This window comes from Chelonia mydas, chromosome 1 (assembly GCF_015237465.2).
Source record: "Chelonia mydas isolate rCheMyd1 chromosome 1, rCheMyd1.pri.v2, whole genome shotgun sequence".
Classification (NCBI taxonomy): Eukaryota; Metazoa; Chordata; order Testudines; family Cheloniidae; genus Chelonia; species Chelonia mydas.
The window spans coordinates 200,072,955-200,098,534 of NC_057849.1; the positions used below are offsets into that span (position 1 = coordinate 200,072,955).

Sequence of the window (25,580 nt, forward strand, 5' to 3'; positions counted from 1 at the left end):
AATGGGTCCTTTTTAAACCCTGTGAAATGAAAACAGCTTGGGACTTGTGGGCATGAAAGGCAAAGTAATTTATAAATAAAAACAAGCATTATTATCTACTGTATGTAGATACAGTAGCTCCTGTGATGATGAGGTATTTTAGATGAGCTACAATGACAGGTACCTAGAAATACAATTGCATAGACAGAGTAACAAACATCTGCATTAGCCATTAGAGTGGAATAGCGTAGATAAAACGGAAGTGAGGCACCTCCCCACCACCACTAGCCTGGCAGTTCTCTGCAGAGCAGGAGCTGAGAGGGGATTTAAGAACGTATTGTCTGAATTCCTGGGAGTTCTTCTCTGCATTGTTAGTCTTCTGTCAGCTATTCCCTTTCAACATTACAATGGGGGAGGAGAAGCCACTAGGAACTTCAAACAGTGTGAGGCTATCTAGGATCCACCTGCTCACTCTGCTACTGCTGGGGGTTGGAGTGAGTTCAAAGAAAGACACGGTGACCGCTCCTGCCAACTGGAGTTTTGCCTACATAAGGACGTCAGCAAATCTAGAACTGAGATGAAGAAAACAAGCCATTCCTAACCATCAGTTGCTTAAATATAATTAATCTGAAATCACCAACCACAACCACAGAAACACCTTCCTGTGTTTTCACTGTCACTACTACATTCCCATTATTTATTCTGCTGTCACTATTCTCATCTCTATTCTTTTCACTATCAGCCATCCTTTATGCAAAACCACATGCAAATTGCCATAATCAATTTCGCTACCAGAGATGGCCATGAACTGCATGCCAGGATCCAAGCAGCCCCCACTTTGGGAACCCAGATTTGAATTCTGTGCCTTGAACCTATTTCTGATCTTTGTTATGAGCCCACAACCACAGTTGCATAGACACCACCACCATCACAATTACCACACCAAGCAACAGAAGGATCAACAAAACCTTTGATGTCATCAGTCAATACCTTCATCATTGTTACCAATGATCTCACCAATAAGAGCATAGCCAGGATCACCAACACCAGTCCTTTAACGTCACTGACATGGTACACGTGTGCTGTCAAACTTATATACCATTAATCAGGCATCGATCGAGGAGAGGGGTTTGCAGCAATAATGAATATAGAGAAAGAGAGAGATCAGGTGTTCATATACCACCAGCCTGCCTCCAATGTCAAAACAGTTGATGGGGAGAGAGAGACGGACACCTTATTTGGATTAAATGAGCTCTAACCTTAATCTTCATTCAAAGCAGGAACTGAGCCTTTTCTGAGGTTCAAAGTTAGTGAGGTGAAAGTTAACCTGTAATTTTTTTTTTTTATCTCCACAAGCCTCAGCTCCAGAGATAGTCCCAGATAAAAAGACAGCTCTGATACCTCTGAACTTGGGAAATCCAAATCTGAGCTTTGTGCCTGACCCCATCTCTGCTATGGGCTGAACTGAAAACCCAGAGATGAAAACTCCTGAATTGGGGGAAGTTCCACTCCAGATTTAAATCTTACAACTCAGACCCATCTCAGCTGATTATTTTTTGTTTCAATCCACCAGTGGAAGTACTGACCTATAAAAAAGCCTGTTTCCACCATTCCAGAGAGAAGAAGCACAATAAATCCTACGCTTCTCATGTGAGATTTCCAGGCCATTGGTTCTGACCAAAGATGGATCAGGAGAAGCATCCAAACATTTGGATGCAAATCTGAAACATCAGACATCAGCTGGGTTTTGGCTCATACATTTCATTTCTAGGTTCTAGGAAAGGAAGCTGAAACAGACAGCAAGCAAATGCTGATTCATGTGATGTCATGACTGACTCAGACCCAACAGCCATACTTCTCAGCCAACTGAGCTAGAAACCCATGGCATGGCTTACAAAACCATCAGGCACCATCTTCAACATGTGGAATTATAGATTAGGAGCATCAAGAAGGAGAGGACACAGAATCCCAGGAAAAGCCAACTGCTTTTATTTAATGTATTTTTTTCAAATGTAGCATTAATTGCTGATTGTTTCACCTTTCACCTTGTGAATGGGAAGAAAAAATTGGAAAGAGACAGGGAGTTTCAGATACACAGTCAAGGACAGACATGATCTCTTACCCTTCTACTACACTGACCACACTGGGTGTGCTCAGCTGGTACCCTGTTCCTCCTAGCCTCTGGCTAGCAAGTGGAGTAAAACTGAGGGAAGAAGAAGGTGTGTGGCCTTCTGTTTTTGAATTGGTTCGATGGAGCAATCAGTCCCTTTACACTAGTGTTAGAATGAGTCTGTCAGTGCCAGAGTCACCAACTCGATCAGAACTGGATTATGAGCTGGTGAAGGCCCAGAGCAGGAGGGAGTGTCACACTGCAAAGGTAAATATGCAGCAATGCCATGGCAGGGTCATCGCATATATAAATGTGATACCACTGAAGCCGAAAGGCTAATCCCTCTCTGGTCATTAAGAATTTGCCTATCCTGAGACACTAATGTCTGAATCACTGTGGTGACTCAAAGCTGTGCCTATCCTTCCTCAGACACAGTGTTGAGTGAGGAAGACAGGGTGGGATTAGCAGGCATCCCTGCCTCCCACCCACACCCTTCTGTCTAGGCACTGGGGCACCCATCCTACATTCAACCAGACTCCCCATCTGGTGATTTTCGCTAGATTTTGGGGAATAGTTTCTTTTTGGGGGGCTTTTGTTAGTATTTCTAGCCAAATGAGTTACCCACTGTAAGTAGAAATGCCTATAATTAAGGCTGCCCAACAGTTCCCATTATAAGAACCTGAAGCCAACATTTTTCAAAATGTTCAGCGAATCAAAATCTTGAAAAAAAATTGCTTCGGGTCAAAAAAAAGATATTTCATTTGACCCGAAACAAAACGTTTCATTTTGATTTTGAGTGTTTTTTTCACATTTTAATTTAAAAAAAAATGTGAAGGAAATTTCCAAACAAAAAGTCATTTAGAGCTGAAAAAATGAAACATTTCCTTTAAAAAATGTCATAATGAAACATTTTCACATTTTTGGATTTTTTAAAATTATTTTACCTAAACAATTTGGCAAAATCAACACAAATTCACAAAATGTTCCAGTGTCATCCAATCTTGCATTTTTTGCCGAAAAAGGTTTTGGCTGAACAATTTCACACAGCTGTAATAAGAACCTGTTTTCAGTTGCTTTTAACTTTGCCAAATCTTAATCATCCCAGTCCTCTATCCCCTCTACTCCTTATCCCAGTCTCCTCCCACGCTACCCCCCAGACCCGGCTCCTCATCCCTTTGCATTCCTATCAGCCTTTTCCTCCTTCTTGTCCTCCTGCCTGGGCCCAGGAGTGAAAGCACAAGAGAGACCATCTTCCTGCTCTCAGTTCCTATGTCGGGCATGATAGTTGTCCCTGGGCAGCCAAGAGCAGTAACTGCAGGGAAAGTCCTGTTCAGCCCCTGCAGCCCTTAGTCAGAGCATGCTCAATACAGATGGAATCTTTGGAGAATTTAGCTGCCAAACTCTAACAAGTCTCTAGTGACCAAGTGCAAACTGAGATTGTTCAAAGACTTAAAACTTGGCCAACTTGCGCATATTTTCAAGGGGAAAACAAAAGGCTATTCTGTTCTACATACATTCATATACCATGCTCATCACTATAACATCTAACATTCCTGACACCAGGATGATCCCCCTGCCAAATTTCTAGTCTCTGCTTCAAAGTTAAGGGGGGACACCAGAGCTTCTCAACAAAACAGTTCTAAGAATTTTTGAACATGGGCAATACAATGTACTTTTCCCTAATATCGTTCTGAGAAATGAATGAACTGTTTTATCTGAAACTTTCCAAAAACATTCAATATGAGTCAGCCAGCCAGCGTGGAAAATTTCAGCCCAAATGATTAAAGACTGGCAAAGTTATAACCAAATGAATGCAGGGTTTTGTAGTGGAAAGCATCAGGCAACCTTAACTACAGGTGTTACTATCTGTAGCGCCAATAATAAAATATTATCTGTCATCAAATTGTCCAGTTCTTTTAGAAATCCAGCTATGGTCACCAGCTCAGACTTAGGGAGGCTCAGCAGCAAGGGTCATTGTCTATTTTTCTGCCCCCAGCAGTCTGCTCCCAGACTCCTACTTGTATCCACAGATAATCTATATTCGCTTTGCAGAATGGAGTGATTACACTTTGAATTACAGTTACTTTAAATGAGGTTACAGATTTCTGCTTGAACAGTTTCCACCTTCACCTGCTCTTTGTATCCAGGACACGATCATTATGGCCTGATTTTCCATTGCCCTCTACTTTGTGTCATAATTTACATCAATGCAAACTGAGTGAACAACACTAGCACATCTGCAAGATGTAGTATTTTACACCCACTGTGCACTCACTGTGAACAGGTGTAAATGACTGCACAGTGCATCAGACAATCAGGCCCTGTGAATTCACATGTTATAAAAATTATAAGCAAAGGACAGCAATGGGGGAAAGAATCAGAATTAGGGAGGAAGGGAGGGAGGGCCAGAGGAAGGAAGGAAGGAAGGAAAGGTTCAATGAGACAAAGAGAAAAAAAAGGGAGGGGGGAGTGAGTAAGAGAAAGAATGAGAAAAAAACAGAATGAGAGAGGGAGATATGGAAGAGAAGGAGATAGTGTAACACAAAGATAGAGGGACGGAAATAGCGAAGAGAATGAGGGAAACCATGATGGGACAGAGAGAAACAAACAAAGTGAGAAAGAGCGAGACAGCAACAGACAAAATGAAAAGATAGCAGGAGTGTGCATGAGCACTGATGGATGATCCCCCTACACACACACACACACACACACACACACAAACCCCTGACACGGGGTCATCAGAGTGAGACTAAAACACAACCAACTACCTTTACCAAAACACATGTGCATGCCGGGCTGTGAAAAAGAATAAAAGGCTCACCGTAAATTTCTTGTAGAGCTCATAAGTGAGGAGCGGGTTTGGCAGCTCCCTGAAATACAGCTTGCAGAGTGACCCCACACAGTGAATGTCCTGAAGGTAAACTTCCCTTGTCAGGTCTGGACATTGATCAGAGCCAAACTCCTGCCTGAAACAACACAGAAAGAGACATAACAGCCTGGAAGAACAGGAGCTGGAAACAGTCCATGCCTAGTTGTCTGTCACAGGCAGAGGGGAAAGAGAAATATGTTATAGGCTGGAAAGCAGAGATCTGCCTCTTTTACCTGCAACCTGGACCAGGTCTTCTCCTGAAGCTCAGGCTCCAGGTTCATTCTTCTCTGGTTTCCCTCACACAGTTCCACTGATGGATCCTAAAACTGACATACAGCGACTACCCTCTCCTGAGGTTGGATACTCCTGGGCTGCCCCCAAAGTACTCCGTTAATGGACCCAGAGTGGGGTGCTTTTGGGGGGACAAAAGTTAGTCTCCATAAAGTAGTGTGTTTGGTCTTTACCAGTGTTAGGAACTAAGGTTTTCATTAAATCTGGTCTCCTCTTTACCGGGGCTGGGCCCTGCTGCCCTCATTACACCACCGAGGGACGATATTCAACAAGTCTATGCCTGGACTAGCCCCAAACAATGATACTGAGCAATGCCACTGAACCCCCCTTTGCAGTCAGATCCCTGCCCTTACCTCAGCTTCTGTATGTTGGATGTCACTCCAGAGAGCCGGTAGATTCCATCCACAATGCCATGGGTCTCAATGAACTCGGCACAGCTCCTCAGCACGTAAGGGACTAATAAAGGAAAGGAAGATGAGGTCAGCAGTGACTAGGCAGAGAGAAGATCTTTCATGAGGGTCCTCAGAGGAGAGAGTCCCATTAAACGGTGGCAGAGCCTCTCTGCAGTGACCAGGAAAGGATATTGTAATTGGTGAGATCAAGAATAGCAAAATAAAATCATTGAAGTGGCCACAAATTGATTTACAGAGCTAGATCGCAGGTCGCACAACAGCTCTGCAGCAGCCATGGTCATCATCTGTTCTGACAATAACGGCCTCTAATCACACGGCTGCTCTAGCCATACCGTGAAATGCAAAAAAAAGGCTTTTTCCAGAGGGGAAAGTGATTCAATCGTAACTGGGAGCATGAAGAAGTGGGAATCCTCCAAGCGAGCTGTTCTCAAGAGGTCTCCAGCTTAGCTGTGTTGTGCCAACTGGTATGATTACTTTGCTTAAAAATCAGAGAAGCATCTACTCTTGTGTGTTAGCCTAGTGCCCAGTGACTAGGGTTTAGAAATACCTAGAGAGATTAGATTAGATGGAAATATAGGCCAGATCCTCAAATTGACATAGCTCCTTGGGCTTCAAAAGAGCTCCACCAATTTATACCAGCTAAGGATTTAGAAAAGAGCCCAAACCACTAAATTCATATCCAGATCTGGAGTTCAGGTGTGTTTCAATCTGAGGTTTTACTTTCTCCCATTACAGAAGTATTTGAGCCAGTCATCCTTTTGGTTCAGATCCATCCCCTGCAGTCCCCAGTGCACTCAGCTGGCAGAGTCCTTTCCTATTAAATGCAAATCACTACACTAATGCAGTATGAAGGCTGTACAGTTATAATCCCAAGACAGTCAGGAAATGCAGACGTTAAGGTTCCTCACAGCAGCATTAACTCGGCCACATTGTGTGTCCCATACGCTCTGTAGGACAAACAGTAATAGATTAAGCTCTACATTTAACCAGAAAACCAGGCCTAGCCAGTACCGTGAAGCGAGGCTACTGGCTGAACCTTTCCTGGGTTCTAGTGGTTATAATATGCAGCAGTAAGGTCATATCAGCAGGGATTCTGATATTTAGGACCCAGATCCAGCAGACCAAGGAGGGTCTGAATGTAGCACAACTGGTGCGGTTCCACTGCACAATGGAGAAGGCATGCAGGAGCCATCCCAGGGGGGCTGTACCTCTTACGTACCATGCAGCACAGCACCACTGGGGCCATAACATGGAGCAGTGCATTGCGGAGGGATGGGAAGGGGTTATTGGATCCATTTCCTACACCAAACCACCAGTGCCATTTTTTCTTGTCCTGGCCATTAAGGGAAAGGTTTTTGTTTTATTCCTGGAGGATTTTGCTACTTAATGTAGCATGACATTTACATTGTCCCCTCATGCCCACTCTCTCCCAGCAGTAGGATCCTGCTCAGGTCAGGCAGGGAGAATGTGTGGAAAGGTCACAAGAGGAGTAGTCATCTTTGCACTCCACTAAAAGTCTTAGCAGATCCCATGAGGTCAGTCAGAAGTGATTTTTCAAACTTTTATAACATTTTCATGCCTGCCCCTGCAAGCCAAGCCAAGGCACCAGTCCTTAGTGAGGTCTCTGCCCATGCCAAGGATCAGGGTTCAAACTTCAGCCACCGTCACTGTACTCCCATTCAGAACACAATGGGCCAGATATATCAGGCACAATTTGTTGTTTCAGAAAGTGGAGGAGGTAACCAGGGAGACAGCCATTTTAGACTTGATTCTGACCAACAAGGAGGAGTTGGTAGAGAATTTGAAGACGGAAGGCAAATTAAGTGAAAGTGATCATGAAAGGATTGATTTCATGATTCTAAGGAAAGAAAGGAGTGACAACAGCAGAATAAGGACAATGGACTTCAAAAAAGCAGACTGTAACAGACTCAGAGAACTGGTAGGCACGGTCCCATGGGAAGAAAATCTGAGGGAAAAAGGAGTTCAAAGAGAGCTGGCAGTTTCTCAAAGAGTCAATATTAAAGGTGCAACAGCAAACTACCCCAGTGCAACGGAAAGATAGAAAGAATAGTGAGAAGCCAGCGTTGCTCCCTCAGGAGCTCTTTAATGACCTGAAAATCAAAAAGGAATCCTATAAGAAATGGAAACATGAACAAATTGCTAAGGGTAAGAACAAAAGAATAGCTCAAGCATGAAGGGACAACATCAGAAAGGCTAAGGCACAAAATGAGTTATACATAACAAGGGACATAAAAGGCTATAAGAACTGGTTCTTTAAATAATTTAGGAGCAAGAAAAAATGAAGGAAAGTGCAGGTACTCTCCTTAGCGGGGAAGCAGAGCTAATAACTGATGATATCAAGAAGGATGAGGTATTTCATGCCTATTTTACTTCAATCTTAACTAAAAAGGTTAATGGTGACCACATACTCAGCATAATTAATATTAACAACCACCAGGAAGGAATGCAATCAAAACAGGAAAAGAATGGGTTAAACAATATTTAGATAATTTAGGTGCATTAAATTCAGCAGGGCCTGATGAAATGCACCCTAAGGTACTGAAGTAACTAGCTGAAACAATCTCACAATCATTAATGATTATATCTGAGAAATGGAGAACAGGTGAGGTCCCACAAGACTGGAGAATGGGAAACATAGTACCCGTCTTTAAAAAGAGAAAAAAAGAAAAATTGGGGAATTATGGAACCTAACCTCGATACTTGGAAAGATACTGGAACAAACTCCTAGAGGACAATAGTGTTATAAGTAATAGCCAACATGGATTTATCAAGAACAAATCATAGCAAACCAACCTTCTTTGTCAGGGTTATTGTCCTACTGGATGGGGAAGCTGTAGATGTGATATCTCTTGATTTTAGTAAGGCTTTTGACACTGTCTAACATAACATTCTCATAAACAAACTAGGGAAATGTGGTCTAAATGAAATTACTATAAAATGGATACAAAACGGTTTTAAATACCATACTCAAAAAGTAGTTATCAATGGTTCGCTGTCAAAGTGCGGGAATATATCTACTGAGGTACTGCAGGGGTCTGTCCTGGATCTGGTAGTATTCAATATTTTCATTAATGACTTGCTTAATGGACTGGAAAGTATGCTTATAAAATTCACAAATGACACCAAGGTAGGAGGGGTTTCAAGCACCTTAGAGGACATGATTAGAATTCAAAATGACCTTGACAAATTGGAGAATTGGTCTGAAATCAACAAGATGAAATTCAATAAAGATAAGTGCAAAATACTACACACTCAGGAAGAAAAAAATCATATGCACAGCTACAAAATGGGGAATAGCTGGTTAGGCAGTAGTACTGTTGAAAAGAAGTTATAGTGGATCACAAACTGAATACGAGTCAACAACATGAGGCAGTTGCTAAAAATGCTAATATAATTCTGGGGTGTATTAACAGGAGTGTCATACATAAAACATGGGAGGTAATTGTCCCCAGTCTACTTGGCCTGGTGAGGCCTCAGCTGAAGCACTGTGTCCAGTTCTGGGTGCCACACTTTAGGAAAGATGTTTAGAAATTGGAGGGAGTCCAGAGAAGAGCAATAAAAATGATACAAGGTTTAGAAAACCTGACCGATGAGGAAAGGTTAATAAAACTGGGCATATTTAGTCTTGAGAAAAGAAGGCGGAGGGAGGGCCTGATAACAGTCTTCAAATATGTTGAGGGCTGTTATAGAGAGGACGGTGATCAATTGTTCTCCGTGTCCACTGAAGGTAGAACAGGAAGTAATAGGCTTACTCTGCGGCAAGTGAGATTTAGGTCAAATATTAGGAAAAACTTTCTAACTATGAGGGTAGTTAAGCACTGGAATAGGTTTCCCAGAGAGGTTGTGGAATTGCCGTCACTGGAGGTTTTTCAGAATAGGTTGGACAAACACCTGTCAGGGATGGTCCAGGTTTACATGGTCCTTCCTCAGTGCAGGGGGCTGGACTAGATGAGCTCTTGAGGTCCCTTCCAGCCCTACATTTCTACGATTTGGTGCTCCTGGCTAAGTGGCTCACTGAGGTTTCCTCAGCAGAACGGAATCTTCATGTGGTGTTGAGCCAGCTTTATGCCACCTCTGTTACTGACAACCCCCCTACCCCCAGTGTAAAAGGTGGGGCCAAGAGAAAGGAAGCATGGCCAGAGCACTGTTACACTCTAGCAATCCCCAGCTGCAGGAATGGCCCCTTAAGGCTGTTCTAAGTTGCTCTGCAAGACCAGCAGCCTGAGGATCAGACTGCCCCAAAGGTGACTAACAGCAACCCTGGTGGCTCACCACACCTCTGAACTGTACTGGGTACAAGATAATCTGGCCCAATGTGGTTCGATTTGTTTGTTTGACCATTTTGCAATGGGAAACATTAATTTTATTCAATTTTTCATAACTCAAAAATGGGGGAAGAAAAGGGTTTTCCTCAAACTTTCCTCCTCCTCCTCCTAATCTAATACACCTTTGGGGAAGGCACCAAGTATGAAAAATTTCAGCCCAAATGTTGAGTGTTATGAAAGGTTGTGAAAATGCTGGAATAGAAATATCCCAAGCTATATATGTACTGGGTGCTCACAGGCATCTCTTTTCATATGCAGAGCTTTGGAGCGGAGCGCGGAGCTGGAGCACGGAGCGGAGCTGCAGGTTTTTGCCTGGAGCTGGAGTGGAGCCGGAGCACAGAAAATCCTGACTGCTCCACTGCTCCAGTTTTTTTTTTTTTCATTTTCAATCCAAAATGAATTATATTTAGCAAGAAAGTCCTAAAGATGCCAAAAAGTTTCAAATTGTATAACAACTGATACTAACATCTACTTTACCACTTTACGTAATATGTCACAGTTATTCTCACTTCGGCCGAAATCAAGATTTAATGTACAGATACAAAATTACAAAGTTTTGTGGAGATATGTTTTATTAAAGAATCAGATAATTATCAGACATCCAGCAACACTGCAGACTGCTCCCACCCTTGTGCCAAGGTTAGGCGAGTACGTACTCGTGTAGATTAGTTAGATAAGTATGTGTTGATACTTCTTTTGTAAGGGTTGATCAATGAGTGCTGCGATTACGGAAAAGTGTGATGCAATACGCAACATTTAAGATATCACAAACAGGTATATTGCAAAAAACTAATGTTTTTGTTTATTGATATATTACGATATCGCAAGAGATATTAACCACTTACGCTCATTTCTCACACTGGCTCCCATTACCGGTACATTTGTTCATTTATACATGCTCCCGTATCATTCTGGCGGACTTATTTGATATGTCATCTGTTCAACGGTCTTTTGGTAGCGTTGGTTGTAATTTTAAATTTACTGAAAAAGTTGCGTGCAGCAGGCATATAAATATACAGTAAACATTTTTGCATAAATTAGGAGTGATTTTTGTGATATATCCAGAGTGATTGGAAAATGTCCAACACAACTTTGGGGGTGAATCCTCAGGTCATTTTAAGAAAAAATGTTTCTGTGAACACGTGTCCTAAAATTCTTCCTAAGGGAGCTACAGTCCCTTCAAGGAGGTGATGAAAAGTTAATTTCTGATTAATATCTCAAAAACGCTTTAATATAAAGTAATGAAATTATGTCTGTGTCTTAGCATTAGTATGTGCTACCATATTATGTTATCCAAAATTATTTAAACCATAGGCATCCTGAACTGGCGGTTGCTCATTTTTATTTCATATTTCAAGAAAGGCTTGTCGTCGACTGCCCCTGGCTACGACCAGTACTATTTTGTTCCATAATAAAGTTAATAATTTTGGTTATTATTTATTATTACATTTAAAATGTATGGTTCCAAAGCTGAAAAATAAGTAATAAGTAAAATTGTTTGTATCATTCTAAGCAGATTAAAATTTTTAAACAGTTTTCTTGGAAACGGTTAATTATACAAAATAAATTAAGAGTACCATTTTAATGCATGTTTTAGCATTAAATCATATTCCAGGGTTGTATCTGTTAAATACTAGTTTTTCACTAGGAGGGTGGTGAAACACTGGAATGCGTTACCTAGGGAGGTGGTGGAATCTCCTTCCTTAGAAGTTTTTAAGGTCAGGCTTGACAAAGCCCTGGCTGGGATGATTTAATTGGGGATCGGTCCTGCTTTGAGCAGGGGGTTGGACTAGATGACCTCCTGAGGTCCCTTCCAACCCTAATATTCTATGATTCTATGAAATAGTCGAAGATTTAAAAAATATTAAATAAAATTGGCCCAGTCCCCCCAGTTCACGACGCCTGTAGTTTAAATAATTTTATTTGAATGATGTTGTATGATAGAACGTTGGAAATAAACTTTAACGGGAAAGCGGATTCAAATTGCAAGCACAGTCCTTTTAGTAAAGAGAGCAAATTTTCAGAAATATATTTTTTCTTCATCAGGCTGGAAACATTATACAAGATAGAGCAAATAAAAGGTTCTATCTTGTATAATCTATTCAGGCTGATGAAACAAAAACCTATTTCTGAAAATTTGATCTCTTTACTAAAAGGACTGTGCTTGCAATTTGAATCCGCTTTCCCATTAAAGTTTATTTGCAACCTTGTAACGTGTAGCCTCGTTACTTCCCAACAAGTAATGTTGTAGAATAGCGATAGCACGTACTAACGCTATGGCACATACCAAATTTCATTGATATATCTACATTAAAGTGTTTTTGAGATATTAATTAAAAACTTGGAAAATATTTTGAATATTTTTACCGCAAAATTTCATAAGAAAAACTAACTTGCAATTTATAAATAAAAATTTATATTATGTTATATTAAAAATATTTCTTACTTCATTAAAACTGCAAGAAACATGTTACAATATTAAAATATACTTTAATAATAATTTTGTGTAAAAAGAAAATGCGATCATTTTTGTCCAGAAAATCCAAAATAAATTCAAAGTACCTTAACTGGTTAAGACATCACAAGCAGGTACATTATAAAAAAAATGTAATGCTTTTGTTCATTGCTTTTCGAAGATCATAACAAGAAACATTTGGAAGCAATAGCAACACAAGAAGATCTGGCCATGGCTTCAACAAAAAAATCAAATCTGCCCCCCATGATTGATAGCCGATTTATGGAAAAGGATCTCAACTATGTCTTTACTTTTGAATTTGAAAAGCCCAAATTTGGGCTTTGGGAAAAGCAAAGAAGAAATCCGCAACGTGCAAGGTGGAAAAGGAAGTGAATGGCGAGCTCAAACCATGCAGCTTCAAGACGAGTGAAGCAAGTGCCGTGAAAAGTTTCAGCCTTTGGCGGCATGTAAAACATAACCATTCTGAAAACTATGCGGCTCTAGTTATAAAAAGGGACCAGGAAGATGAGGCAAAACAAAAAGTTGACGCAGCTAAATGACGTTCATCTGGCTCTTTGAAAACTCCTGTAGAAAAGATTTTTTGCGGAGCTTCATCTGAAAGGAAACCCAAAATTAAGCAAACAAAACTTGACTCATATTTGAAGTCCTCAAAGGTTACAGTCACCATGGATGCCAATACTTTCTGTGAAGGGCTGATGGAAATAGTTTGCTTGAGTTCAACACCACTCACTACCTTCAGGCTAAAGAACAAAAGATCCAAAAAATTGCAGGTGAAATGGGTTGGCAGCTTGGCATTTTGACGGGGCATGATGCGGTTCATCATTTAGTTGTCAGCACAGCTGAGTCTGGTCGCGAAGAGCTCAAGAAAGCTTTGGAGCAAAAGCTGTGCTACCTGAAAATGGATGCGGCAACCTGTGGAAACAGAAATTTCCTTGCAATCAATGCTCAGTACTATGAAGAAGGAAAAAATAAAGCTGTGGTAAAAATCTTGGACATAATTGACACTGAAGGGCGTCACAATTCTTCGTATGTGAAAAGTCAAGTAAAAGCTACTTTAGAAAAATTTGGGAATCAGTAAAATGCAAGTGCTGAGCATCTGCGTTAACAATGCAGCAAACATGACGTGTGCCGTCAAAAATTTCAGCGAGGACAATAAAACCATTTCTACCTCTGAGAACTGGTATGTGGACAGAACTGAAGCTATTTTGCCTGATGAAGGAACTAAAGGAATGGATGAAATCGAACTCAACATGGATGCTGCTGCGCAATGGGTTAATGACCCTAGCCTCATACTTCCAACATGGCTTCATGAGGACTACTCAAAAGTCCAACTGATGAGGTGTGGTATTCACACTCTTCAGTTGGCAATCTGGGATGGACTGAACAAAGAACATGCGAAGAAATTTCTAGCAAAAATTTGACAAGTCGTTGTCAAACTACGAACCCCAAGTATTCCAAGTGTTCTACTTGATCTACGTGGGGTAACTCAATCATTGGAGTTTACGTTGACCCACTGTATTGGATTCTTCTTACCTCAAGGGAAATACCAAAGGCAAAGGAAGGGCTCCTTGATATTGCTTGACGACTCGAAAAACAAAATCTATTTCTACATTTGAACTCGGCGAAAGAGGTTGAAGTAAACGAAACACAACAAAAGGAGTCATCAACAATCAAATTTGCAGTTTCGGAAAGTTCACATCCTTCAGAAATAGCAGGCTGTTCTCAAACTTCCCTTTCCACTCTGAACTTGTTTGAGCGTCCATCCCTGAGACGTCTTCAACCATCACAGGGAAATGGAGATAATTCAAGCACCAATTCTTCAGAAGATGACGCCTTCGAAAAGGAATTGGATAAACAAGAAAGACGCCGGCGAGTTTCTGCGATTCATAATTGTAATGAAGCGAGAAACTTTCGGGGAAGATTGTGAGGCGATGGAGTCTATTGGTAGGCTAAAAGTTAAGTCTGTTTTTGAGGCCACAGCTACCCACACCGCATTCAGGCTGCCTGTAGAATTGCTTCGAGCATGCCAACAACTCAAGCTAGTGTAGAGCGACTGTTTTCGGCTTTAAAGTTAATTTTAAATGATTTGCAGCAGGCTATGAAACACGACTTGATTGCTGCAATAATTTTTTACAGAATGAATTATGAATTATTCTAGTTTGTATCATTGTTGATGACATTAAATTGTTTTAAAAGTCTGAATAAAAATGTTTTTTCAAAATTACAGTACGCACTTTTTTTATTTAGTTAAAAATTAATTTGAGTCTGATCGCAGAGCGGAGCTGGAGCAGTCACAATTGGTGCCGGAGCGGAGATGGAGTGGAGCAATTCAAAAATTTGATTGCTCCAAATCCCTGTTCATATGTGTTCATTTGGCAATGTAAAAATGACACCAATCATTTCAGCAGCACATGAGCAAGTCATGTAAATTAAACCAATAAGACAGCGTGACTGCTTGTCACACCGCCCTCTGCCATTGCCATTTCACAAATCCCATCCCTCCTTAGCCTACCTACAGTCTCCCTAAGCCACCCCCTTGTCAAAAGCCAGGATATAGAAAGGCTTTGCAACATGGCTTGATAATCAACAGGTTTAAGCTGTGTCAGAATAGTCTCTATAGCACTCAGCTGGGAAGCCCTCCCTACAGAATTATTTCTATGTGGAGTTTCACCTGGGTGATTACATCGATGACCCCTCATGATGATTAATTTGAGCACCCGCCCACTGCAGTCATTTTGGGAATTCTTGACCTTTAGTCTCCTATGCCTTAGCCTGAGAATGCCCTCTTTGCATATCCCTATTCCTCTCTGCTTGCTTCCACACACATGCACTGAACCCCAGCAATGCATAGATCTCATATATCTGCCAGCAATTACTCTGAAAGTCACATGATCCAAACCAAGTAACTCTCCTCTCTGGAGATTTCAAAGTTGTTGCACCAAAGTAACAGAGAGGAGAATTTGTCCTGTGTCTTTAGAGCACAGGGCTCATTATACTGTCTCACGATCCAATCCTGAATCAAACTCAAGGACCTTGTGCTGATTAAAGACCCTCAAGAGGATGGGTCAGGACTAACCCAGAAATGTGACTTCTGTCTCTGTGGCCTTCACCTGCTGTAATAGCTGTGTTCGTTAGAAACCATGAAACTGACTACAGAGCAGGGAAGATGCATGGCAGCAAGAGACAGAACTTTCTCAGTAGCAGCCCCTTGGCTATACAACTCCATCCTGAAGGATTAGTTCAAACAGGAATTATTCTAGTTCAGACAGAAATTATTTCCAGGAAGTTTCATGACTTGTGCCATGCAGGAAGTCACACTAGATACTCAGACAGGTCCCTCCTGGCCTTCAAAACTATGAATCTATGGTTCTTCCATGATGTCACTGCCTTCGAGATGAAATGTGAGACTCATCCTTTCACAGTAACAGCATCCTCCTCCCAGCAACAGCAACTGCACTAATAAATCACATGGAAGGAAACTGACGGGAAGAGAGGAAAGAAGAAAGCTTCTACCACCCCTTTCCCAAAAAGCCAAATATTCCTTTAGGACATGCCCCTGGAGAGGAGAGAGAGAAACATTTCCATCTCTGAGTACAACCGATAGCTGCTTATCTGTAACATGAGTAGGCACTCAGACACTGTGATGAGGAGCATAATATAAATGATTAGCTGGAAAGACAAACTAAATAGAAATCTCCCCTCTCCCTCCGCACCCCACCCTTGCCTGTTTAGATCATCAGCTCTTTGTGACAGTGTGCGCCTAATGCAATGAGGCTTCAGTTTTGGTTGAGGCCTCGAGGAGCAACTCTGATATAAAATACAAATAATACTAAAAGATAAGACAGATCCATGTTAATTTCAAGTTTATTCTGGGGGGAAGGTGGGTGAATCACTGTTTCATCATCATCTTCCTTCCCACACCAGCAGGTGCATAAGGCAGACGTCAAACAGTCCCTATCCTGGGCTCATTTTTCCAGGTCTTTTATATTCAGATGTAATAATGCCACTTCATCCATTATTGTGCTATGGAGACTGCCTATAGACCAGCCTCTCCATCTCTTGCTATGGGGTTGCCAAAGAAATGCTTGTTTAAGCAGCCTATTATCGGACATTCTTAAAAGGTGTCCCAAATATATCCACCTCTTCTTTCGTACTGCTTGTACTGATATAAGTAGTTGTGCCCATTCTAGGACCTCTTCATTCCTTATTTTAGCTATCTATTTTACTTTGAGTATTCTGTGCAGACACGTGCATTGACAGTTTAGTTTGCATTGAATGGACAGATTATTTTTCAATGACTCTGCTCCATATAGAAGGACACTTAGGACATTGCTTCTAATGATCTTGAGTTTGGTGGTTTTGCTAATCACATAGGAGTTCCATATGATTATGTTTTTGAAACACAGTACTGGGGTTCCATGCGGTTAAATTTTTGAAATACAGAACCCGCTTTACGTATTCTGGACTTCATATCAAACATGCACTCATCAGTATTATGAATGATGCTATCCAGATAAGTTTCAAAGTAGCAGCCGTGTTATTCTGTATCCGCAAAAAGAAAAGGAGGACTTGTGGCACCTTAGAGACTAACAAATTTATTTGAGCATAAGCTTTCGTGAGCTACAGCTCACTTCATCGGAAAGCTTAAGCTCAAATAAATTTTTTAGTCTCTAAGGTGCTACCCAGATAAGTACATCCATTGAGGATTTTCAAGGCTTCACCTTCCAAGTAGATAAAATCATTGGTAGGTAAATTAATTTTCATAATTTCCATCTTTGATTTATTGGTAAGACCTACTTGCTTGGCAGAATTTGCAAGACCAAATGTCTTTCACTGAACATCTTTAACTGAATTATTTATGAGATAGATGTAATCTGCAAAGTCAAAGTCTCCAAGCTCGCCATCTATCCATGCAATGCCAGTTTCCATACTGATAGTCTGTCGCAAAACAAAATCAACAGTGTCTCAAGCCAACGTTAACATTAAACTAGTCAGTGAGCTCCTGGTTTATCTTTACTGTACATTGAGTATTCTGATACAAATTTTTAATAATGTGAATTATTTTGTTGGGGATTCCATAGATTCATACTGTCTGCCACAGTGACTCTCAGTCAACACTACCAAATGCTTTTTGGAAATCCACAAAATTCAGAACTAGTGTTTGCCACAAGGAAAAAGACAAATTAATGAGAGACAAATTAAGTGAGTAAACTGTAAAGAATGTTAAAAACCCACACAAAAACCCAGTTCCTAGCATCTAGATGGCTCAGTAATATGGTCTATGCCTTAAAACTCCTTTGTCTAGGGTGACCAGATATCCCATTTTTAAAGGGACAGTCCAGTTTTTTGGGACTTTTTCTTATATAGGTGCCAATTACCCCCCACCCCCTGTCCAGTTTTTTCACAGTTGCTATCTGGTCACCCTACCTTAGTTAGACAGCATGAAGGATAATCAGATATAAGAAAAAAATACCAGAAATTCAAGAGTCATTTACAAGTGACTAATTTGACCTCAGGGGAAAAAAACTTGCTTAAAAAAAATCTCTTTTCATCTGCTGAGCCTGGGATTTGTATGGAATAAATCAGGGCAAGAGGCCTCAGGCCGATGAGAGAATCTCTTATGCACCAGTGTGGATAAAAATCAGTGAAGCTGGGAATGAGTGACAGGGGATGGATCACTGATGATTACCTGTTCTGTTCATTCCCTCTGGGGCACCTGGCACTGGCCACTGTCGGAAGACAGGTTACTGGGCTAGATGAACCATAAATTCTTTTTTGTAAAAAAAAATTGGATTTTTTTTAATTTAAATCAGATTTTTTGATAAAATGCTTTTTTTTTTTTTTTTTTTTAGGAAAAAACCTGTCTAAAGATAGTTTTAATTAAGATGCATTATAGCGCAAAGATATCTCATCATGGCATAGGGATTACAAATTCTAATTCTATAGTATGAGAGAATATATTCATGTAACGTTTAAGAAAAGTTTTGTAAATGAGTTCCAATAGTTCATGGATTAGGGACCCAATCTTATGGGGCTCCAGGAGCTTCTGTATAGATTATTTAGGTTAATCTATCTACCCACTGGGACTCAGTGCTCAGTCTACAAGATACTATCAGAAATGCTTAGTTTTGAAGTTCTCAAATTGGATTTGTGTCTCCAGAGATAACATGCTTGTTAACAGCAAAAATGTTTTAAATAAAATAAATAAATAAATAATATATAGAGGTGAGAAATAACAGACCTCAACCCTATTGTCCCTCTGCAAATTTGTGTACACAGAGTCAATCCCTTATCTCTCTCTAAAAGTGCAAAGTTTCAAAAAGTTCAATGAATCGAAGATTGTTGGGGGCGGAATAGATCTGGACAAGGAGAAGAAGTCTGGAGGTAAATGTGAGAAAGGAGGGACAGGCAGTAGAAACAAAAGTGAAACTGTTTGAGCAGCATATTCCAGAAGTCTTGAGGTCCTTCTGAGTGTAGCCTTCATTGATTTGAGATCTACCATGCCATTCTCTCACTAGAAAGGAAAACCTATAATGGCAGCAGGCTGTAAAAGAGACCCAGTTTGGGAATATTTTAATGATGTTCCTCTACCTGTGGGTAAGACAGGCATGCATGCAAAATGCAAACAGTGGAACAAAGAAATGCAAGGCCTGGTTGCCCAAATGAAATAACATCATGAGAAGTGTTCCTTCGCAGGAGGAAGCTGCCTTGAAGATGATGAAAGGAACATGCAGGATCTTCAGGTTGGTAAACTTTTTTTATTTCATATTTGTTTCTTAAGGACTGCCTGTCTTCCTTCTCGACTATTCTTGAATTCTCAAGTTTGAGCAAAAAAATATAGTTGTTACTCTATGGTACTATCATTTTAGATGCAGTTGTGATAAAAAATAAACAGCTGAAATAGGCAGATCTTCCTTTTACAATTTCACCTTTAAAGTAGTACTGAGTATCAGTGAATGCAATGATGTAATTGGGCGCAGACTCACCCAGTGGCGCCTCCTGCTGGCTGTCTGGGAATTAGCTCTTTTTACCAGCTCTGGAGCACCCTCTGCCAGTGTCTCGCCGTCGCTGGCCCCCGTGTCCCTCCCGGACCCCAGTGCCCTTTTACCTGGGGTGCTGCCCCTCCAAACCCACAGATCTGGGTCTCCCCTCCCCAGGGAACCCCTACCCACTATCTCCACCTTCCCTCAGCCTATGGGCTACTGCTAGTCACCATCTAGCCCCTTTTCATTGAGGCCAACTGCAGTCTGTACAAGCCAGTCATCATAGACAAGGGAGGTTTTGACTTGCTGCCTTCCCCTGCAACCCAGTACCTCCAGGGGCCTTGTACAAGGCCCTGCAGCCTGGGGTCTTGCTGGCCCGGAGCTCCCCAGCTCCTCTGGCCTTCCCCCAGCCCTGCTTCATCCCAGTACCCTTTAGCACTCAGGCAGCTAGGTCCATCTCCCTCCTCAGCTAGAGGGAGACTGTGTGCTTCTGGCCCACTGCCCTCTTATAAGGGCCAGCTGGGCCCCGATTAAGCCAGCCGTGGCCTGACTGGGGTGTGGCCCCAAGGCCGGCTCCAGCTTTTTTGCCACCCCAAGCGGCAAAGAAAAAAAAAAGAAGCAGGGCCCACCGCCGAATTGCCACTGAAGAGGGAGAGAGGGAGTGAACCACCCGCTGCCGAATTGCCGCCGAAGACGCAGACGTGCCACCCCAATCTCGGACAGAGTGCCACCCCTTTCTATTGGCCACCCCAGGCACCTGCTTCCTTCGCTGGTGCCTGGAGCTGGCCCTGCGTGGCCCCCAGCTAAGGCTGCTTCTCCCAATCAGCCCTGCTTTTCCTTCCCTGCCACAGCCCTCTCCTCGGGCTGTTTTAAGCCTTTTAAGGCAGGAGCGGGTGACCACCCCTCTACAAATCAGTAATACTAAATGAGCAGTATGGTAATAATAATTAAATAACTGCATTGACTTATTTTGTTCAGGAGAATCTATCCTCAATATGCAGGATTCTGAAGACTATCCACCTTCAAGATCACCATCATTTTCTACAGTTTCACAGTTATCTGACAATGATAGTGTTTCAGTCACATCATGTATGTCACATAGCCACAGTATATCAACTGTAGCAAAAAGAAAAAAAAATCTCCATTGTCCAGAAACAACCATAGATAAATTTGTGATAAGAACCAGCAGATTACAAAAAGAGGTAATTGATGAAAAAATTGCCCGGTTTGTTTATGCAACAAACTCTCCTTTCCGTATGATTGAGAACCCATACTTCATTAACATGGTTCAGTCACGGAGACCAGGATACAATCCACCCAACAGAGCAGATGTCGCAGGCAATTTGCTGGATAAAGTGTATGTAAGAGAAATTGAGCAGTGTTCAAAAGGTCTAGAGGGTAAAATTGTTAACTTGAGTCTTGATGGGTGGAGCAATGTCCACAATGATCCTGTTGTATGTGCTTGTGTGACAACACAAGAAAGGAATGTCTTCCTTACAGAAACAATGGATACATCAGGAAATGCACACACAGCAGAATACCTACAAGTAGCAGCAGTAAAAGCTATAACAAACTGTGAAAAAATATTCAAATGTCTAGTACACAGCTTGGTCACAGACAATGCTGCAAATGTATCCAAGATGAGAAGAAATGATTTAGAAGAGAGTCCCAAGCTAGTAACATATGGCTGCAGTGCTCATTTGGTGTACCTCCTAGCCAAAGACTTTAAAGGCTAATGTTGTTGAAATTGAAAAATACTTCCATAACAACCACTTTGCACAGCTGCTCTGAAAAAAAATGGGAGGAACCAAGCTAACTCTCCCACAAGACGAGCGATGGAACTCAGTAGTGGACTGTTTTGAGTACTATATCAAAAACTGGCCTAATCTGATGACAGTTTGTGAACAAAATCGTGAAAAAACAGATGGCACTGTCACAGCCAAAGTTCTCAACACTGGACTTAAGAGAAATGCTGAACACATGCCGAGTACCCTGAAGCCTATTTCTGTCGCCTTGAACAAAATGCAGGGAAATAGCTGTTTTATTGCTGACGCTGTTGAAATTTAGAAGGAACCAATTGAGAGCTTAAAAAGAGAAATATGCAATGACAGAGTTAAATTACAAGCATTAAAAAAACGAATGGGACAAGCATTATCTCCAGCTCATTTTCTTGCATATATTCTCAATATTCGGTACCAGGGTCAAACCTTAACTGCTGAAGAAGAGGAGTTGGCTATGACACCCCTCCATAATGCCAACTATAATAAACTTCAAAGCTAAGGGTGAACCATTCAAGAAATATATATGTTTGCTGACGATGTTTTAAGGAAAGTCACACCAGTGAACTGGTGGAAGTCACTTAAGCACTTGGATTCAGAGACTTTTGAAGCGATAATCTCACTTTTAACAGCAATAGCTTCTTCTGCCGGAAAGGAAAGAATATTTTCTTCCTTTGGACTAATTAATTCCAAATTGAGAAATCATTTGGGACCTGAAAAAGCAGGAAAGCTTGTTTTTCTTTTCCAGAATATGAACAAACAGGAAAATGAAGGTGAAGACGACTGAGCTTGCTGCAAAAGCCAATATTTTAAGTTTCTCATGTTGACCTGGCTGACATAGTCAATTTAACTATTTTAGTTAAAAACAATTTTAACAAAAACAAACCTGATTTTAAAAAACTTGAACGTTTAACTAAATTCAAAAATTCATATGCTTGTTTTGTTAAAGTATTATATGTTTGCTGTTGAAGAAAAAAAATCCAGAATACATAACGTTGTTGTTTTAGTTAAATAAAACAATTTAAATATCTGTCTGGTGATGTTCTCCTCCTAATACAGCATGGTAAGAAAATCCTCCAAATATTAATGATTAACCTGTTGAACTGGAGATAGTTCACCTCCCAATGACTTCATAAATATCTGCTTCAATTACCTATCGTAAATGAAATAACCAAACAATCATTCATTTTCTGATACAGCTGTAAAACTAATCTGAAAAGTTTTCAAAATAAATCACTTTAAAAATGTATAATGTGTACCTTCTAAAAATGAAACCTATATCTATCTCTGAGTTGTGAAGAATATGTATTAAGGTTATAACAACCAACAAGAATGCACTTTTATGTAGAAATCCATGATTAAATCGAGCCTTCCTGACTAGTGATTTAAATCATGATTTAAATGAATTTCATTTAAATCATGATTTAAATCAATTTGATTTAAAGCAAATCTACCCTGTTATGCACCAATTGAGGGAGGCTAACCCAATCCATAGGCAAGCAACAGAAGGGACCTGAGGGAATACAGGTCAGCAGCAAACCTTTTCAATACTTTTACCGAGTTTAAACATTTGTGTGAATTTAGTATTCATGGAAGCGAGGGGCAGATAACTATGGAGACAGCCTAACATAGCATAAACAGGTAATATACAAACAGAGCCCCTGCTGTTCCAGTGCTGGGCTCCCCACACAGCTCTGCCAGTGCCCCTCAATCATCATGCACCATGATTTCCTTCTATTCCAGTCCTTGGATTCTTCTGAATAGAAACACCCAGTTGTGTCAAATTGTGTCGTGGTTTTGTGATGTCAAAAAAATTTCACATGGGACTCATTTCACTTGTGGCCAGAAATTATAGACTTGACCTCAGATCCCTGGAGGTGAAAGGACTGTATCAATTTCCTGCAAAGCAAGCCCCTAAATGCAGCCCTTGTGTGAAACTGGAGCACAATAAATGTTCTGTTTCAGCAGAACCTGCAGCACTGAAATCCCTCAGCAGAGCTGATCTCCTACAGAGCTGATTTATTAGGGCATTAGGAGGGAAGGGGAGAGTGGTAGTGGGCAGCTGACCCCCATTCTGTGCCAGTCTGAGATCTTTTCATTCTGGTTTGGCTGTTTTTCTATTTCAGAGATGAGTCAGAACCAAAACAATGGGTCCAATCATCCCTGAACTTGGGGGTAAGTTCAGATCCAAATGTGAATTTTACAACAGGATTCTAGCTCTATAAGAGGCCAACCAGAAATCTTGGATCTGAACATTCTGGGGTTCTGAGGAAGTTCAGATTTGGATCTGAACTTTGCAGCAATGTGTGTGTGTGTGTGTGTGTGTGTGTGTCATGTGTGCATGAGAGAGAGAGAGAGAGATGGGGGTAGATGTCCCAATCCTCATGAGTTTCTATAATTAAAAGCATGCTGGAGGCTTGGAAGTTGGAAGAGGCAGCTGGTGTCACACAAACCCCCGCTTGTTCTGCCAGACAGCCAAAATGTCCTCATTTGAAACTACAATAAAAACCAGATGGAGAAGAAGAGGAGAGTGTGGAACCAGGCATCAGTCAGAAGGGAAACTGAGTTATAAACATAACACAGAGAGAGAAAATTATGCTTCTCTTCCCCTTAGACAAAAATAAAACAAAAGGCCAGTTTCAGTGATTAACACCATTCTTGCTGAATGCCGATGGTGGGGCCCTATGGTATGGGGCTATGTACCTTTATCATAGACTCATTCCATGAACATGTGTCATGCCACATTCCTATACAAGTCACACTCCTCATACAGCAGTTATATATCATGTCTCCCTTCTATCCTGATCAATATCCCTCTGATGAAGGCCATGAATGGTCACGGTTTCCTACCTCCCACCAGGCTCCTGACTAAAGCTGGGAATGAAATTATTTTCCCATCCCATGAATATTTCTAGATATAGAACAATATTCCCATCCCACAAATCAGTTTGGGTCAATCAAAATGTTGTATTTTGATTTTGACCAATTTTTTGATCTGAAAAGGCTCTATATCCCTTCTAACTTGCTTAATCCTAGCTAATGTAACTGCGGATGCTATTATTATCCACGTCTAATCCTTCTAAGCTCTCGGCTTCAGTGAAATTTTGTGGCAGTGAGTTCCACATGTTATATATGCACAAAGTGCAAATTAATTATTCCCTTTGTCAGTTTTTGCTTGTTTTTCAATTTAATTTTATACCTCTTTGTTCTGAGATTAGAAGAGAGGGTAAAGAAGAGCACCTGATTTACCTCCATTCTACCACCCATTATTTTATACATTACACAGCTAGGGCACACATTTTACCACATAAACAGTATTATGTTATTAATCTGCCTTCATATCACAAAAAGGAATAGCCATTATTACATATTGCAGCACAACTGAGTTAATGTCACTTTTATTTTTGCATTTCCTTACTTTTAATGACTTTAACTCTCCAATCTTATGCTGCATTAGCACTGCATTTTGCATTTATTGTTAGGTAAATACAGTCAATACACATAAATACAGTCAATGATGCTTTGCATTTATAGAACTGCTTTCAACTAAGGATTTCAAAGCACATGGCAATGGTGGGATTATTATCCCTGATTTACAGATAAGGAATCTGAGATCCAGAGGTGATGTGACCCTCTCAGGATCACACAGCAAATCAGTGGCAGAGCAGGGAATAGAATCCAAGGCTTTTGTACCAGTATAGCTATTTCTGGCAGGAGTATGATTCTTTACTCCCGTTATACTAGGGTGACCATATGTCCCAATTTTATAGGGACAGTCCACATTTTTGGGTCTTTTTCGTATATAGGCTCCTATTACCCCCCACCCCCGTCCCGATTTTTCACACTTGCTGTCTGGTCACTCTACTTTATACCATTAAAAGACCTCCTGTGGATGCCATTATACCATGTAAAGGTGCCTTCCCCTCACCCTGCAAGAACAGTTATACCAGCATAAACACATTTATACCAGCATAACTGAATTCACATGAGGAGGGTTGTACCACTTTATCTATACTAGTGTATAACTAAAGTGTTAAAACTTTTTTGTGTAGATATCCCCTTACCAACATAGCTATGCCAGCAAAACCTCCAGTGTAGACACTGGTATGCTGATAGAGGAGTGCTTTTGTTGGCATGGCTAATGTTTGGAGAGTTGGTGTAGCTATGCCAGCAGAATTCCTACTGTTGGCTTATTCTGCATCTACACTAGGGGGCTCTGCTCTCCTATTAAACTCAGCTCTTAATGTTCCAACCTGCCTTCAAATTCTTAATTGCAATTTGTGACTGTTCCAAACACAACCTGAATCCCCTCCCCCGCCCCCATCTCATCGTACT

At 41.0% G+C, this 25,580-nt stretch overlaps 1 protein-coding gene across 2 annotated transcripts in view; it reads right to left on the bottom strand.

The window, feature by feature from the left end:
* Positions 1-25,580, bottom strand: part of ARHGAP31 (Rho GTPase activating protein 31) — a 96,461-nt gene that overhangs the window by 24,461 nt on the left and 46,420 nt on the right. For both annotated transcript variants that reach the window (XM_037909211.2, XM_037909217.2), the window contains exons 2-3: positions 5,603-5,705; positions 4,911-5,055 (exon numbers count right to left, since the gene is read on the bottom strand). In XM_037909211.2, coding sequence (XP_037765139.1) covers positions 4,911-5,055; positions 5,603-5,705 — 248 coding nt within the window. The remainder of the gene's footprint in view (positions 1-4,910; positions 5,056-5,602; positions 5,706-25,580) is intronic.